Consider the following 16,434-nt stretch of genomic DNA (forward strand, 5'->3'; position numbering starts at 1 on the left):
AAAAGTATTTTTGTCAAATTATCTTAGGCAGAAGTTTAATTTTAAATAATTATAAATCATTAGACTCTAAAATTAATATTTATGTTACATGAGTTCATCGTAGTTAAAGTATCTACTTTAACTGCTTATATTTTGATTAGAGAATGTATCAGGTATAATCATCTCTCTATTTGGGATGATATCCTTTTTATTTGATAGAATTTTATTAATACAATCGTAACTTTGTTTTAAAAAAAAATGATGAAAATTTTAAAAATAAGATAAACAATTATTTACTTATTATAAAGTAACTTTGCCTTTGCTTTTGTTTTGCACACAATTTGATCTTTTATAAGAAAAAAAGAAAGTCAATGTGATGAATTTGATCAACCAATTATCAAATACCATGTAGACCAAATTCAAACACAAACAGAAACCCAATAGACCATTTACTGTTAAGGAAGAAACAAAAAGCCTGTTATCCGCCAATCACAAGTTTAAGTCCAATATTAACACCTAGTTTTCGGCTAATTTGAAATATGTTTTTGGACAACCTTCTATGCCGGAAGTTCAGGTCTAATTGCCTCTGAATATGATTTTCCCCCCTCCCTTTTGCTTTAGTTCTTTGTTGTAAGAAGAGTCAATACTGTTGACGAGTTAGCTCATGCCATAGCTCTATAAATAGATTTCTCACCAGATAAACAGATAAAGAGTCATTTGACTATCAAATACCACAGAGGAAACCTTATCTCCCCTGCCATTTTATCTGTAATTTCTTTTCTCTCTACGGCGCTACTCCTTGATAATATTTAGTTTAGGCACTTGGGCAATCATCAATTCATACAATGTCTCCATTTTTTATTTTGGGTACGTAAAAAAATCTTATCCCATCCATATCTCCACTTCAAGTTTCTTGCAGAATTGCTTACTCCCTTGTTGACATTTTGACACACTTTCCTAGAAAGTAAATGCCAGCTTAATTTATCCAAGTAAGCTCTCATTTCCCTTGGTTTTTAGTCCATTTATGTTTCTTTAATAATTTTCTATCAGACAAGAGAGAGTCTGTTGTAGTTTCTTTGCTTGGTTTCTCTTGCACAGGCTTATCAGACAAGAAGAAAAAAATGGGTGAGACGTGGCGATTTGCAGTTCATGTTTTGAATGGGAGATGGTTCTCAGTTTTTGCCTCCTTTATAATCATGGCTGGATCTGGTGCAACCTATTTGTTTGGAACCTACTCTAAAGATATAAAATCCACACTTGGCTATGACCAAAAAACTCTGAATCTTATAGGTTTCTTCAAGGATCTTGGAGCCAATCTTGGGGTCATTTCTGGTCTAATTGCAGAAGTAACACCAACATGGTTTGTTCTTCTCACAGGTTCTGCTATGAACTTTGTTGGGTATCTCATGATTTGGCTAGCTGTGACTGAAAAAATCCCCAAGCCTAGGGTTTGGCATATGTGTCTCTATATTTGCATAGGAGCCAATTCTCAAAATTTTGCCAATACAGGAGCTCTTGTCACTTTTGTCCAGAATTTCCCAGAAAATAGAGGTGTTATGTTGGGTCTTTTGAAGGGTTTTGTTGGGCTAAGTGGAGCAATCTTTACCCAACTTTACTTGGCCATCTATGGAGATGATTCCAAGTTCCTCATTCTTCTAGTTGCTTGGCTTCCTGCTGCTATTTCTGTGATTTTTGTTTACACAATTAGAACAATGAAGCGTGAAAGGCAACCTAATGAGCTCAGAGTCTTTTACCATTTCCTCTATGTCTCAATTGCTCTTGCTTTATTTCTCATGGCCATGAGTGTACTTGAAAAAATCATTAGTTTCTCAAGAGGAGCCTATGCTGCAAGTGCTACTGTGGTTTGTATCATCCTCTTTGTACCTCTCTTAATTGCCATTAAAGAAGAATGGGTCCAATGGAATCTCAAGAAAGCGGAAGCAATGAAGCCTCCAACTGAGCTAACCATACAGAAGCCAGAAGATGAAGAATCAGTGAAGTATAGTGTCTCAAAAGAGCAAAAAGATCAAGATCAAGATCAAAGATCTTGTTTCCTTACAATATTTGACAAGCCAGAGAGAGGTGAAGACTACACAATCTTACAAGCACTTCTCAGCATTGACATGCTAATTCTATTTGCTGCAACACTTTGTGGGCTTGGTGCAAGCTTAACAGCAGTAGACAACTTGGGTCAAATTGGTGAATCACTAGGATATCCAACAAAGACAGTAAATTCCTTTGTTTCCCTAGTGAGCATATGGAATTATTTTGGTAGAGTCTTCTCAGGATTTGTCTCTGAAACAATGCTAATCAAGTACAAAACACCAAGGCCATTGATGATGACTTTTGTCCTCCTCCTCTCCTGCATGGGCCACCTTATAATTGCCTTCCCTTTCCCTAATTCAGTCTACATAGCCTCAGTGATTATGGGATTTTCATTTGGTGCACAGTTGCCTTTGCTTTTTGCAATAATCTCTGAGCTCTTTGGGCTGAAGTACTACTCCACATTGTTCAACTGTGGGCAATTGGCAAGTCCTCTTGGGTCATATATACTGAATGTGCAGATCACTGGAATGTTGTATGATAATGAAGCAACAAAGCTGCTAAAAGCCAAGGGGCTTGATAGATCAGCAGTGAAGCAATTGGTTTGCATTGGAGTTGAATGTTATAGGAAACCATTTATAATTTTGGCTTCTGCTGCTTTGTTTGGTGCTTTTGTTTCACTGATTTTAGTTGTGAGGACAAGGAAATTTTACAGTGGTGATATATACAAGAAATTCAGAGAAAGACAATGACATATCTGAGATTAAGACAGAACAGAGATACAAAAATTAAGGGGTGATTACAATAAGGAATTATGTTGATTAGCATAATTGCAATAGCAATTATTTTCACTTCAACAATTGTAAACTTTATTTTTAAATAATCTTATTGAAGAAAAGTTTGCAAAGGAGTAGGATAATGTCTCAAGACTCTTTACTAGTTCCACTACATTAAGGTTTTACCTTAATAGATGTAATTTTGCACACGCTTGCATTATGCAAATTCTTCTCTTAATTTTTTTTTTCTAAAATATTTGGTATTACTGACTCGATTAATATGAATTTATGCACTCATTAATGTGTATTTAGAATTTAAACTCAAGACCATAAATTAAATGAAAAGAAATTTATTGTTAATCCACATGTCTGCTAATTATTTAGTTCAATTTCAATTATTGCAAGTGATTTTATTTTGTTTTATTTATAAATTTTTATTGCATAATGTTAATATTGAAGCAGTAATCATGTGCATATCAATAAGAATACATTTTAATACTATAGTTTATTTATCTAAGACGAGATTTTTTTTTATTTTTTTATTTTTTAATCTAAGGGTGCTGGAATTTTTTAAATATATAATAGGGGTATTTAAATTCAAGGGCATATTAGTTTCAAAAAAAAAAAAATCAAGAGCATACTTTATTCACTTGCTTTGTTCCCTTTTTTTATTCCTTAAAATAATTAAAGCAAATTTAAGAATTAAAATTTGGCAAATAACATGTTGAAAGTATTAAATTTTTTAGAGAAAAGAAAAACATAGAACCAAATTTTTTATGAAAAGAAAAAGAAAAAAAGAAAAAAAGAAAAAAGAAAGGAGGTTCGGAATGAGCTTTGGAAATTTAAAATCAGGTTCGGAAGCATCTTTGCTATTCAGCTTCGGAAAGCCGTTAACGAGTTGCAACCTTCCCTGCTTATCTTCTTTGCCTTCGCTTTCTCTCTTTAGCCCTTTTTTCTTTTTCATTTTCATTTGTTCCCCTTCACTTCCCTCCTCTTTCTCTCATTTCCTTTCAATCAAATTTTCATTTCACATTCCAATTTAACAAACATTTCGTCATTTTAGTGATTCCTCTTTGCTTCAGTTTGAATTATAAGTAGTCGGGCCTTTGCCCATATAAAGTCCCTCCATTTCAGCGATTCCTCTTTGTTTTTTGTTGCTTTATGAACCTTTTGTATTCTGTTCTTGTTAGTATTTCCATTTTCTCTCCTGGGTAGCCTTCAATTTTGCAGAATTACAGATTCTTGAATTGTATTAGTTTTTGAGTTCAACAAATTTACAGATAGTTAAGCATGAAAGGTGAAAGAATGGCGAAAAGATCATCATTTGGAAGCATAGTAAGAAAAAGGCTATCTGACATTACCAACTCTCAGTCACAGCACAAGTTGGTTAGGCTCGAAGAAAAGCAACCTCCGATTCCTAACTTCACAGATGACTTGATTAATCAGCTTCTTAAGGTACGAGGATTCTATGGATCTATCTTTTGATGATTCTTTGTCTTATTTATTCGAAATAAATTGCATGGGATTAGTTTAGCTTGTGAGAATTCTAACATTCGAATCAAACTCTCATTGACATTCTATCAAATATATGTTCTTCATGTGTGCAACCATAATTTCTTGTCCCTGTGAAGTGGCTTGCTTTGGCTTATAAGGGTTTTCTTTTAACAGGAAAAAGCAACTCTAATGCAGCTTATTGAGGAGAGAGAGTATCCTTTGATTGCTTATTTCCTTTTCTTTTCTTCCAAATAATTTGGATTAAAAATTTTTCTGCTTTTTATTTATTTGCTGTTGGGTTGGTGGACTATTTTCTTGCTTCTTATCTGAATTCTTCCACTGCCCATTTTGGATGGATTTTTGTTTGGATTTTCTTAATTTGAATTGAACAGCAAAATCATAGCATTGAGTGATAACCAGCTGAAGAATCTGCGGATGCATTATCAGAAACTGCAGCTGCAGAATTGGAATCTTGCTCAATCAAACAGCCAGATGTTAGCAGTCAGTTTCTCCTTAATTCATTAACATTCAAAGCTTATCTTATTTCTAAAATAATTTGCTTCTCAGTGACATTGATTGTGTTCTGTTGATTTGGCAGGAGCTTAATTTAGGAAGAGAAAAGGTAATGTTCAGAATCCCAATTGCTTGCTTGAGTACTATCTTACTATTTCATTTGCAAACTCAAGAAATTGATATAATTATTTCAGCTGAAGGCACTACAACATGAAGTTGTATGCAAGGATGCCTTACTTAAAGCAAAGAGTTTAGAGCAAGAGGTTGGCTTCAGTTTCCATTCTTTAATCTATTCTTAATTTATCACCAATTCTATCACCCAAATATAATTACTTTAAAAAAATTTACTATTTAGTCCTGTATTATGAGTAAACTCATTAATTAGTCTTCAATTTTGAAAAATTCATTAAAGTATCTCTAAAATTCTTTCATTAGTTTCGATCGTTAATATTTTATTATTTAGTCCTTTTAATTTAAAAAAATTCATTAGTTGATATCTTAATTTTGTAAAAAATTTTATTAATTTGTCCCTCCATATTAATTTGTCCATCTTCTTATTGACAGACTACCAGACTTTTTAAAATGTCAATAAAAGTTTTGATATATTTTTCAGAATTGAAGGACTAACTAAGGAGTGTAACACAAAGACTAAATAGTAATTTTCCCATTACTTTATCACTATGCTTTAGACTGGGTTTTGCCTTCAGGCATCAGGATATTAATTTGCTACCTTGAGCAAAATGAAACATCTGAGAGAATTAAAAAATTCAGCTACTGATTGAATAGAAAAATATATTGTAGAGCTGAACATTCAAAAACATTAAAATTTGCTGTCTAAAAGTAATTGTAATCAATTAGTCTTATTATGCAGGGAAAAGCAGAAATTAAAAATCAAAACACCGGCTCTCAGGTGAGTCTCCACATGTCTGTTAGAGCCATTTATGAGTTTGAAAACTTCTTTTTTATCAGTTGACCCCCTAATACTTTGTTGGTCCAAGGAAGCGGAGAAGAATATAGAAGGACAATGCTTAAACAAAGCTAATGACAACAGGAAGCGTAGTAATCGCATCAGAAAGAATACAAGAAGAAGTCAATGTAATCATTTTGATCTCAAATGGCTCATCTGAGTATTATTCTTCTTTGCTTCTTGGTAATGGTTACTGACATAATGCACTTTCAAAACACTTGCAGCTATGGGCCCTTCTACTACGTCTAAAGAAGGCCTGGAAAAAGAGAGGCTTGAAAACAAAAGGCGAGTCTGTGAACTTGGATTTGGTTTGCGAGACTCCAAAAGTTCCCCAGGATTCCTAGAAAATATTATTCAAATGTGCATTTTAATCTTTGCAGGCGTTGTTTGAGAAGGCAATCTGCTAGATTCAAATCCCAGGAACGAGAGCCAATGGAGAACTTGTTTGAGATTGAAGTTGCAAAATTTCCAATCGCTCAGCCACTTGATACTACTCCAATGCAGGAATATGGCCTAACAACTGCATCTGTTATAAAGGAAGAAACATTTGAGCCTGGAAATGAACCACATGTAGCACACAGATCTTCACTCGGCAGACCAGTTCGCAGAGCGGCTGAGAAGGTGCAATCATACAAAGAAGTTCCCCTTAATACCAAAATGCGCAGAAAAGAATGAGCAGGATCTGCAATGCATCACCATTGAGTTCCCACATTTGTCTTTATAAGCTATAACTAGTGTTTGTGTTCTTCTGCATATTTAACAGACTGGCGAGAGTGCTGTTGTGCCATTGTTAGTTAACAAGTGTTGTAATGTTAAAGGGCTTTTAATGAATGTAATGATAACAGGTTGATGTTTCATGCTCATTGGAAAACTGATTTTTGCTCTTGAAAAGGGTCAAATTCCTTAACAACACAACACTTCATAGCTCATCACAAACCCCAAATGTGCAAAACTTGAATGGGCTGAAATGGGAAGCCCATGCAAGCCCCTAATAGAAAAAACAATGCTGAGTCTCACAGCTAAAAACACTATTGTTATCACTTTCTTTCTTTAGTATGAAGTAGGGATGGCAACGGCTAGGGTACCCGCGAAATTGAGAGTACCCAAATCCGAACTCCATTATATGTAAAATTTTCAAATCCGTCCCAAACCCGTTTAGTATTTTAATTTTAATATCCGTACCCGTTCCAAATCCGTTTAACAATACCCGTACAATACCCGAACCCGAACGAACCCGATTTTTTTACTTCAATTCAATGATAAAAAATCTAAAGATTTGGATATTATAACCCAAATAACAAACCTGAATCACAAAATTCACTCAAAATTGAAGCATAAGAAATTAAGAACACCCAAGGTCATATACATAGAAGAACAAAAAAATTTTTCCAGAAGCCAAGTGATAAATAAAAAAAATAAAAAGAAAAAAAAACCTCATGAGCCGCTTGCATCTGTATTTTTAGTTTGTGGATTACTGTTCCTATAGCTGAATGCTTACCCGGTCTTGTTAGAATATCCGTTGTTTGCCTTGGAGCTCTTCAATCAGACGCGTGTGGGAGTATGAGAATGAGCTCTTATCAATACAGGGACGCAAGAGGAATTCCTTGAAGGTAGTACTCAAGGGATGGGAAAAGGGAGATATAGCTAACTCGGGAGGGAGAAGATTTATGGTCGTTGGGGAGAAAAATGAGACGTCGCCGGTGTCAAGGCTGCCGGCAGTGAAGTGGGGGAGAGAGTCAGATTGAGAATTGGGAGAGAGAGGCGCCGACAAAGAGAGGGAAGTGTATGAAGTGAAATGAAAAAATGAAATTTAAGGATTAGGGTTAGTTTTGTTAGTATAGTTAACCGGGTTCGGGTAACGGGTATCCGATCACTTCCATTTCGTAAAAATCCAAATCCGTCCTAATAGGATTTGGGCGGATCGGGTACCCGTGAAAATCCGCCCGCTTGCCATCCCTAGTATGAAGGGAAAATAAATAAATAAATAAAGAGTTGTTGGATTGAGTGATTTGTTACTCTTCTCGTTTAAATAAATTTAGGGTTAGATCTTGATATAGTTAAAGCAAATATTCACTTCGAGTATTTTAATTTCTCATTAAGTCAATTCGATACAAATAAATTTACGTTTAAATAAATTTAAGTTCGATTTTAATATGGTTGAAGCAAATATTCACTTAGAGTATTTTAATATCTCACTGAGTCAATTCGATACAAACAAATTTAATGAACTCAGAATATACGTCGTTGTAAAAATAAAATAAAATAAAATAGGAGGGTTAAAATTGACTAAGCAATTTTAGTAGGCTCAATTAGTATACAAGTAAATAATTGCTAGTATGAATTTTAGGGTTCATAGTAGGAAAGATTCTATCAATGTATGTTCATCCAAACTAAAAATTCAAAGGTTTGTATTTCTACAACACCATGAATGTCTTATCATTAGTGGGTAATGACCAAATTACAGAGTAAAGTGAGAAATTAAAGCTTACTAGTGAAGACTTCAAGTCTCTTTTGGTCTACATTTCACCTAAATTCTTCCAACTAACTAACCCTTTTTTTATATCACTTCAGCTATCAAAATTGTTCACAGTATAACCGTGTGGGTCCCTTCCATTAAAAAAATCTATTTTATTTTATTGAAATTGTGTTAAAATATTTATTATAAAATATTAAACATTAATTAAAATTTTATTTAATATTATCATGCCACCAAATTATCCAAAATGCTTCCTTTTTTATTTTTTATTTTTAGAGTAGAATATACAAATGAACTTATTAATTAGATTTGAGATGAGAAAACTCCTTACAATTATTTTTTTGCATTTATTTTGAATAACAATATAAATAAATTTTATTATTAATCAAACTATATATATTATACTTTTAATTTCTAACATTATATTAATCTATAAAGATCAAGTCTATGTATTAAAAATGATATATTATATAATTATTTTTATAATTATATGATAGTATTTTTTAATTAAAAAATATTTTATATGTTAGCTATTCATATAATTAAAAAATATTTTTAAGTTGTAGTGTTTATAAGTTTGTTACTATATTTGCTGGAAATTTTAAATATTTTATTTTTTTATAAATAAATAAACTTTTATCTTCACAACAAAATATAGCAACTTAAAATTATGTCAATTCAGTTTAAAAACACAAATATATATATTTAGAATAAAATTAATAGATAAATGTAAATTAATTTTTATTAAATACGCAAAAAATATTTTCAAGTTATAATATTTGTAAATTTATTAGTGTATTTATTATAATAGAATAATTTAAATATTTTATTTTTTTATAAATAAATAAACTTCTAAAAAATATAATATTTCAAAATTATGTTAAGTTGGTATAAAAACGTAAATATATATATGACAAAATGAATAGATAAATGTAAATTAATTTTTATTAAAAATTTAAAAAAGTAAATTAAACGAATCTGAATTATATAAAAAAATTTAAAAGATAAATTAAAATAATTTAAGAAATTATTTTCTTATTCTTTTTTAAGAGCTTATTATATATATATTTTTTCTAAAATTTCATAATTAATAAGTTTAATACACTAGTATTAACTGTACATATTAATATTTATTAAAATATAAAAAATAAAAATGAAATTATAATATTTTTTTTCCCTAATTTACCTCATTTATCGTCTTGGTGGAATGATGATGATGATTGAGGATTTTGGGATTGTAACTGATTTTAATTACTAAACAATTTTCTCATTTTCCCCAACTTTTAAATATCTCTCCTTCCCAGCCCAAATCCGAATCAACACAACCAAATACTCTCACTTTATTCGCGATAAAGGAAATGAGATTGGGCCACGTGGCAAAAAGCCAACTAACATTAACTACTGATCAACCCCCTTCACATGCTTTGAGACCAATACGACAAAAAGCCCGTCGTTTTTTCCATCAGACTTCCATACCCAAAACCGCGTTAATTGATCACGGACTATTAACCCCTTTTATTAATTTTTTTTTCCTAAAATTAAGGGAACTTTTTTTTTTTTTTTATAAAAATCGAAGATATATTAAAACTCCGTTCATACATTTTAAAAAGTGAAAAAAGAAATATTAATTTTAAAAAAATTGTGTAAAGTTTAATATTTATATTAATAAATTATAATTGAATTTATAGAATTTTGTATATAATAATAATATTGAAATAAAATAGTGAGAAAGCATAGTTAAATATGGAATTAAAGAAATTGAAACTTTATTAGTACAAAAAAAAAAAAAAAAAAAAGGAAAAAGGAAATGAGAAGTGATTGGGGCTTGGGATTCCAAAGATATGCAAGAACATGATATGATGTGGAGATAGAATTGAGGGCCCACCTTAAGACCTAAAGACTAAAGAGCCCTCCAACCGTTGATTCTCTCGTTTTCTTTGTGACCCCACACGTCTTAACAAAGTTGGCATCCATGATTTTCTAGGCCCTCATCCGACAGGTATTAGCCGTTAGGACCCCACCTTCTTTTATTATTATTATTTTTTAAAAATCTACTTATGATTTGTGTCTAAATCTAATCTAATCTTTTAATTACATGCTAATTCTGTTTGTATTCTAAGTTTTCTAAGATCTATATTTTATGAAGATTTGTACATGACAATCAAGTTTGATTTGACTTTAGTTCTATGGTTAGCGTGTTAAATCTTTTGATTAATTTACTGATTCATTTTAATTTTATTAATTTAATTAAATTGAAATAAATAAATTATTTATATTAAATAAAAAATTTTAAAATTTTTGACTGAGTTATCTCTTATTAAAAATTTTTAACTTATTTTTATGCAAAAAACTAAATATCCATACTTAAAGCTATAAGTTCCGAAGATCTACAAGGGTAAGTAGATTGGGTGATTAACAGTCTTTAAAGGCTACTAAAAGAATCAATTCCCTTAACCTCCAAAAGAAATTGGTTACTTCTTTTCAACAACTACCATTCTTTCTTTGTAGAGTTAGTTATAACTTTATTATTATTATTTTTTAATTTATGAGCATTTGATGCCAATTTTAAAGAGATTATAATTACTGTGCCCTAGATTCTAAACAAAGAGTAAAAAACTTTATCACCTTAACTAAGGACATCAAATGTAATTCTTTGATTTCTTTTTCTTTTTTCAGCATAAAGTTGAATTCTTAGGCATTTTATACAATAGGTAAAGATGGGTGAATCAATAAAAGCTTTAATTATGTGAAGGATCAAGTGTGCAATTTTTAATTAATAAAGATATATAATTAGTTACCCATATGATTATCTCAATTAAGAATTAAAAATATTTTTAGAAACGTAAATTTAGCAAACCAAATATTATATTAGCTACTGCTGCTATTCCAGAATTAATTTCTCTTTTATAAATCTTGCTACTTTTTTTGAGCAGTTATACAACCCATTATGATAATTGTTGGGTTTTTAGCATTCAACTGAGGTTGGACCTTGAAGAGAAGAATCAGGTCCAAAACCTATTAGAATTCACTAAGCAGACCGATCCATCACGAGTCATTCAACCCGCGGCTACAGCAGGCCAAACGGACTGAGCTCTAGACCCACCAAACGAGAGCCTAACTTGTTTGATGTAATGGGAAGTAGAGAAGTAGACTCAGTTTCGTCATGATTCTATCAACACGCGCACCGAATGAATTAAATGGATAGGGAGAAACGCTCGTACATATGAATCTGTATGAGAGTAAAGTGTTGGTTATATGTCACTAAAAAATAAGGGAAAAAGGAATAAAAGAAAAAAAAACGTGATGCCAAATCTTCAAACTTATACACACCTGCAAACTCTATATTTTTTGAATTTTAAAACACCAATGGTAAAAAGAAAATATTGCATGGAAGACTAAAATTTCCACACTTAAGGAGAATCATAGAAACTTATCCGTTTGGTTTGTAATTTAGCCAGCATTTAGTGGGGAGATTGTAGGCTTATTTGGGTCCAAATTAATTATAAGGATTGCTTACTATAGAATTTTGTTACCCTTGTTGCCAACCATATAATAGATTAAAGAGTATAGTATTAAGAAAATTATTTAAAAAATAAATAAATTAAATAATAATTTAAAGTTGATATGTTTTAATTATAAAAACACTAAAATAAAGATTTTTATTTAATTTTTTAATAGTATTTAAAATAAATATTTTATAATCTTTAAACTCAATATCCAACATGATTCTGAATAAGTTGAGTTAATTTAATTTAAATTGATTAAAAATAGTATGATTGAAATGAACTACAATATATTGGTTGAATTAAATTTTTATATTAAAATAAAAATATTCTTAAACTGAAAATAAGACAAGATTAAAATTAAAATCAATAGTATTGTGCAATGGAGATTATGTTCAGTAAAGATGAACCTGCAATGATTTGTGTTGTCTCTTCTTTTTGTATGTGAGGATGACTTTCTTAAAGATTTATTACTACAAAATTAAAAATAAAAAAATAAAAAACAATTAGATGGGTTTCGTGTAGTGTGAAGCTTAGAATGTCTTTTTAATAAAATATTATATAATTATCATAATTAATTAATATCATCATATCATCTCACACCATGCTTCACTAAACTCCACTATGCCCATTAATTAATATTTTCTCTTGTCCTATTTTTATTGGAAAAAAAACAAAATATCAAATTATTATTAAAATATTAATTGAACAATAAAATAAATACCCAGTAAAAAATAATTAATTACCAAAGCAAATAAAAATTAAATATAATTAAAGTAGACATAGAAATTAGGAAGTGATGAGAAGAGATGGAATATGGTTGGTGGTGGCAGTAAGAAGAAAGCAGATATGCAGGTTAATTTTGATAAAAAGCCTAAGCTAAGTAAACCTGGGATGGGCCCTTCGAAAATTTCTGGATGATTACTTTGGATTTTTACTAGTCCTTTTTCCTTTGTAGAAGCCAATAGCAATCATACTCCTTTAATTGTTTTTTAAAATAATTATTTTATTAATTAAATAATCTTGAAATTCTCCTTTGTATTAACTCAAAATTATACAATTTTATAGATGATTTTAATATTAATGAGATAAATTTAATTTTATAGTATTTTTTAGTGATGGGAATTTGAACTTGATTGATATGTACAAAAAATTAATCTTAGTAGTTATCTTAATTCATATTTTTACATAATTTATTAAATAAGAAAATTATCAATTAATTAATTTTTTAATGATGTTTGAATTTGCTATTAATAGACTGATGCATCTAATTGTGAATTTACTCCAAATCATAGCTAAAATTTGATTATAAAATTCCATTTTAATTTAATAAAAAAATAGTTTTATTGATTTAATTTGAGAATATATTAAGAGTCTTGAATTAGTCAAAGAGAAGCCTTCCCCTTTCCTACAAAGAGGACTTTATTATTGAAAATGGGTCCACCACCTTTCTCGGGAAAATATTGGTGGGAAAGTTTGGTTACCAGCTCCTTTTTCTGACCAATGAATCTATGTGTTATGAACAAAAAAAAAAAACATATAAAAGAGAGAGCTTTGAAAGAGAATATCTATGGAGTTTTGAATGTATTAATTCTAAGTATGATCACATGCAAGCTACTCTTCAAGTCAACAATGAGAGACATCAAAATTTAATGGTTTCTCAGTGTGTTTTGTCAAAAAAGACATGCCCTGCCCTAAATATGACAAAAAAAATTCTCTTACTTTGAAAATTATTTTCAGAAAAAAAATATATAATTATTTATTTTCTTTCTATAAATTTACTATTGCATGCTTCAAATGACTTCTACCTATAATTTAATCTAGAAGAAGAATATAATAATAAATTCTGAATTACTCAGCAAGTAAATAAATAAAACCTTCTCTTTCTTTTCCTCAAACAAAAACTCAATATGAAAGGAAAAAAGTATCTGAAAAATCTGAAAGTTTAGGTTTAACCGTTGAAGCAGCCCACGAGGGAGAAAATTATTTGCTCATTTCTCTTTTTATTTTTTTTCACTTTTAATTATTTTCTATAAAGAAAATTTTCCCACATGGTTTATTTCAATAAGGATGTGAGTTTCATTTATTTATAAATGATTTTGTAATATCATTAAAGGGTAATTCAAAATTATTTATCCAAATATCACAGGACTACTACTGGAAGTATAAAAAATATATATATAAATATATATTTTTTAATATATACTATTTGAAATCTACTTACTCTAATTTTTCGTATTATCATTTCATTTTTAAATTATAAATATATATATTTTTTATAATTATAAATATCTTTTAATTTATTGTGCTGAGCTTAAATGTGTATATATATTTTTTATATAATTATAGATATATCTAAATTCTATTAATATTGAATTAATTTACTAAAATTTAAAGTACTCTCAACAAATATTAAATCGAAGTATTCATTTTTAACATATTAGTTATATACTAATAATAAAAGAGTGAATGCATTTTAATGAAGTATATAATGAAACTAAATTTTTGTAATAAAAATTGACTGAAGACTTTAGCATACTTTAAGGTAAGCAAATTCTAAACTTTGTTCAAAAACCTCAAGCAAGTGGGCAGTAAAGTACAGGAATCAGGCATTTGGCCTAAAGAAAAGAGAAGAAAATTGGTTGCAGAGTGGTGATATATATGTATATATATGTATATGTTGGAGGGGACTGGCCTCTCACATCCGAGAAGAGATTCCTAGATGGGTGTGCCCTCTGGTGTGTGGATAGAGCCATGGACCCTCAGTACAAAATACTGACTCCAATACACATAGACAGAAAGAGAAATTAGGAATAGAAAAATTGGGGATTTGGCAATGCTAGGGTTTTGGCTTTTTCTGCTTTTGTCCAACTCCTAGTGAGAAAAAGTAAAAGGGAAAACAAAACATCACCCCCAAGAGCAAACAGTAGAACCAAGTGGTGCTTGCTTCTTCTTATAAGAGCTACCTAAACCATTCAAAAACCCCCACATCTCTCCCTCTTTTTCTCTTGAGAAAAAGCTTCAGACTTCAGTTCATAGGTCTAGTGTAGTGGCTTAGGATCATGGACACACAGAGAAGCTCTATTCTTAGCTGGGCTTACTTCTGCCAAGGAAAGGTAACACATTTCTTCAGTTTTTGTCTCTGTTTTGGGGTTCTGCAATTAGATAGATTAGTGGGTTCTTTTTTTTGAGACAATTTTGCTGATGGGTTTTGTTTCTTATGGTTAATGCAGAATATGGAAGAGTTGAAGAATTCCCTTTTGTTTACAACTTTGGAGCTTGAGCAAACAAGGGTAGCAGCTCAAGAAGAGCTGAGAAAGAGAGATGATCAGTTGAGTCATCTTAAAGATCTGCTTAACAAAATCACAAGTGAGAGAGATGAGGCAAGGGAAAGATGCCAAAGACTTCTCCTTGAGAAGCTCTTGCTTCAACAACAGCAGCAGCAGCAGAATGCTCCTCTCTCTGGGATTTCTAGCATTGAAGATGAACCCAGAAGAGCAATTGACTCTAACAATGGCTTCTCATCATCAGATTGTGAAGAAAGCATTGTTTCATCTCCGGTCATTGACCCAATTTCACAACCACCTCAACTGCCACCAGTTTTAGCTCCACAGTCTTTACCTCAACCAACAATTGAGGTTGTGCCTCAAAAGCCTCTGCCTGAAAAGGGCAAGCTTTTACAGGCAGTGATGAAAGCTGGCCCTCTCTTACAGACACTTCTTCTAGCTGGACCTCTCCCTCAATGGAGACACCCTCCACCACCACTTGAGTCCTTTGAGATCCCACCTGTGACAATCCCCTCACCACCTCTACCACCACAACCACAACCACCACAGCTCCTCCACCAGGACTCCTTGATCAGCATTAATGTTTGCAATAGGAAGAGGGTACTCTGTGATGGCTCCGACTCTCCAACAGAGAACAAGCATCAAAGGATACTTCTCCACTGACCAGTGACCGCTGCAACTACTGAGTGAAGAAATTTACAGAGTTCTACAATTATATATTAATATATATTCATAAATCATTTGATTACCACTAAAAATTAGCAAGGAAGGGAATTTGCAATGATGGGTATGTGACTGATCTCTAGCATTTTGTACAGAAGGTTTGTTTTAGAGAAGCTATTCCCAGTTGACTGAAGAGGAGAGAAGAGTAGAGGGGCTTGTGCTTGGCTTTTTTAGTTGCCAGTGTCTTGGGTTGGAGATTTTTGGCTCTTTTTTTTTGGATTCTCTTCTTCAAATTTGAGTTTTTGCTCTCCATGATGTGAAAGGGAGATTGGTTTCTCCAAAATTGCTGTGGCATGTAAAATGTAACTTTAGGTGCTAGTTTACTAATGGGAAGTGTGAGCTTTGAGACAGAGAGAGAGAGAGAGAGAGAAAGATATCACAATCAAGAAAAACTAGATGATGTGTGTGAAGTTGTTGGGTAAGGCCAACAACCATAAGGTCTCATAGACCTGCTTGTCGGGTTGAGTGGATCCCACAAATCAGAATCAGGATCTACTACTTGTGTGATGTGTGATTATATTACTCTGTTTTGGAGAGGAAGTATATGATTATATAATTCCTAATCATCTGTTTTTTAGCTAAAGTCATTTTCCCTCTTCTATAGTTTAACTCTCTAATTTCACCAAACTTGTTTTAAATATGTTATAGTTCCATTTTCCACATGCCCCACTCT

At 31.2% G+C, this 16,434-nt stretch overlaps 3 protein-coding genes across 4 annotated transcripts; all 3 read left to right on the forward strand.

Annotated features, from left to right (window-relative positions):
• The first annotated feature begins 494 nt into the window (after positions 1-494).
• LOC110626081 (protein NUCLEAR FUSION DEFECTIVE 4) lies at positions 495-3,060 on the forward strand. Of its 2 annotated transcripts, none has more exons than XM_021771823.2 (2): positions 495-968; positions 1,078-3,060. In XM_021771823.2, the coding sequence occupies exon 2, from the start codon at positions 1,101-1,103 to the stop codon at positions 2,772-2,774; it is 1,674 nt and encodes a 557-aa protein (XP_021627515.1). In that variant the 5' UTR covers positions 495-968; positions 1,078-1,100; the 3' UTR covers positions 2,775-3,060. The 2 variants fall into 2 exon arrangements, with proteins under 2 accessions (XP_021627515.1, XP_021627514.1); XM_021771822.2 differs by having other exon boundaries at positions 1,051-3,059.
• Positions 3,061-3,722: 662 nt separating this feature from the next.
• LOC110626083 (SHUGOSHIN 2) lies at positions 3,723-6,635 on the forward strand. The gene is made up of 9 exons (XM_021771824.2): positions 3,723-4,253; positions 4,467-4,504; positions 4,685-4,793; positions 4,891-4,914; positions 5,000-5,068; positions 5,677-5,715; positions 5,804-5,900; positions 5,997-6,057; positions 6,153-6,635. The coding sequence occupies exons 1-9, from the start codon at positions 4,089-4,091 to the stop codon at positions 6,445-6,447; spliced, it is 897 nt and encodes a 298-aa protein (XP_021627516.1). The 5' UTR covers positions 3,723-4,088; the 3' UTR covers positions 6,448-6,635.
• A 7,933-nt stretch (positions 6,636-14,568) lies between these two features.
• Positions 14,569-16,344, forward strand: LOC110625925 (protein enabled homolog). Its single transcript, XM_021771624.2, has 2 exons — positions 14,569-14,867; positions 14,985-16,344. Exons 1-2 carry the CDS (start codon positions 14,814-14,816, stop codon positions 15,699-15,701), a joined length of 771 nt encoding a protein of 256 aa, XP_021627316.1. The 5' UTR covers positions 14,569-14,813; the 3' UTR covers positions 15,702-16,344.
• Positions 16,345-16,434: the final 90 nt, after the last annotated feature.

This window comes from Manihot esculenta, chromosome 11, assembly GCF_001659605.2.
Source record: "Manihot esculenta cultivar AM560-2 chromosome 11, M.esculenta_v8, whole genome shotgun sequence".
Classification (NCBI taxonomy): Eukaryota; Viridiplantae; Streptophyta; class Magnoliopsida; order Malpighiales; family Euphorbiaceae; genus Manihot; species Manihot esculenta.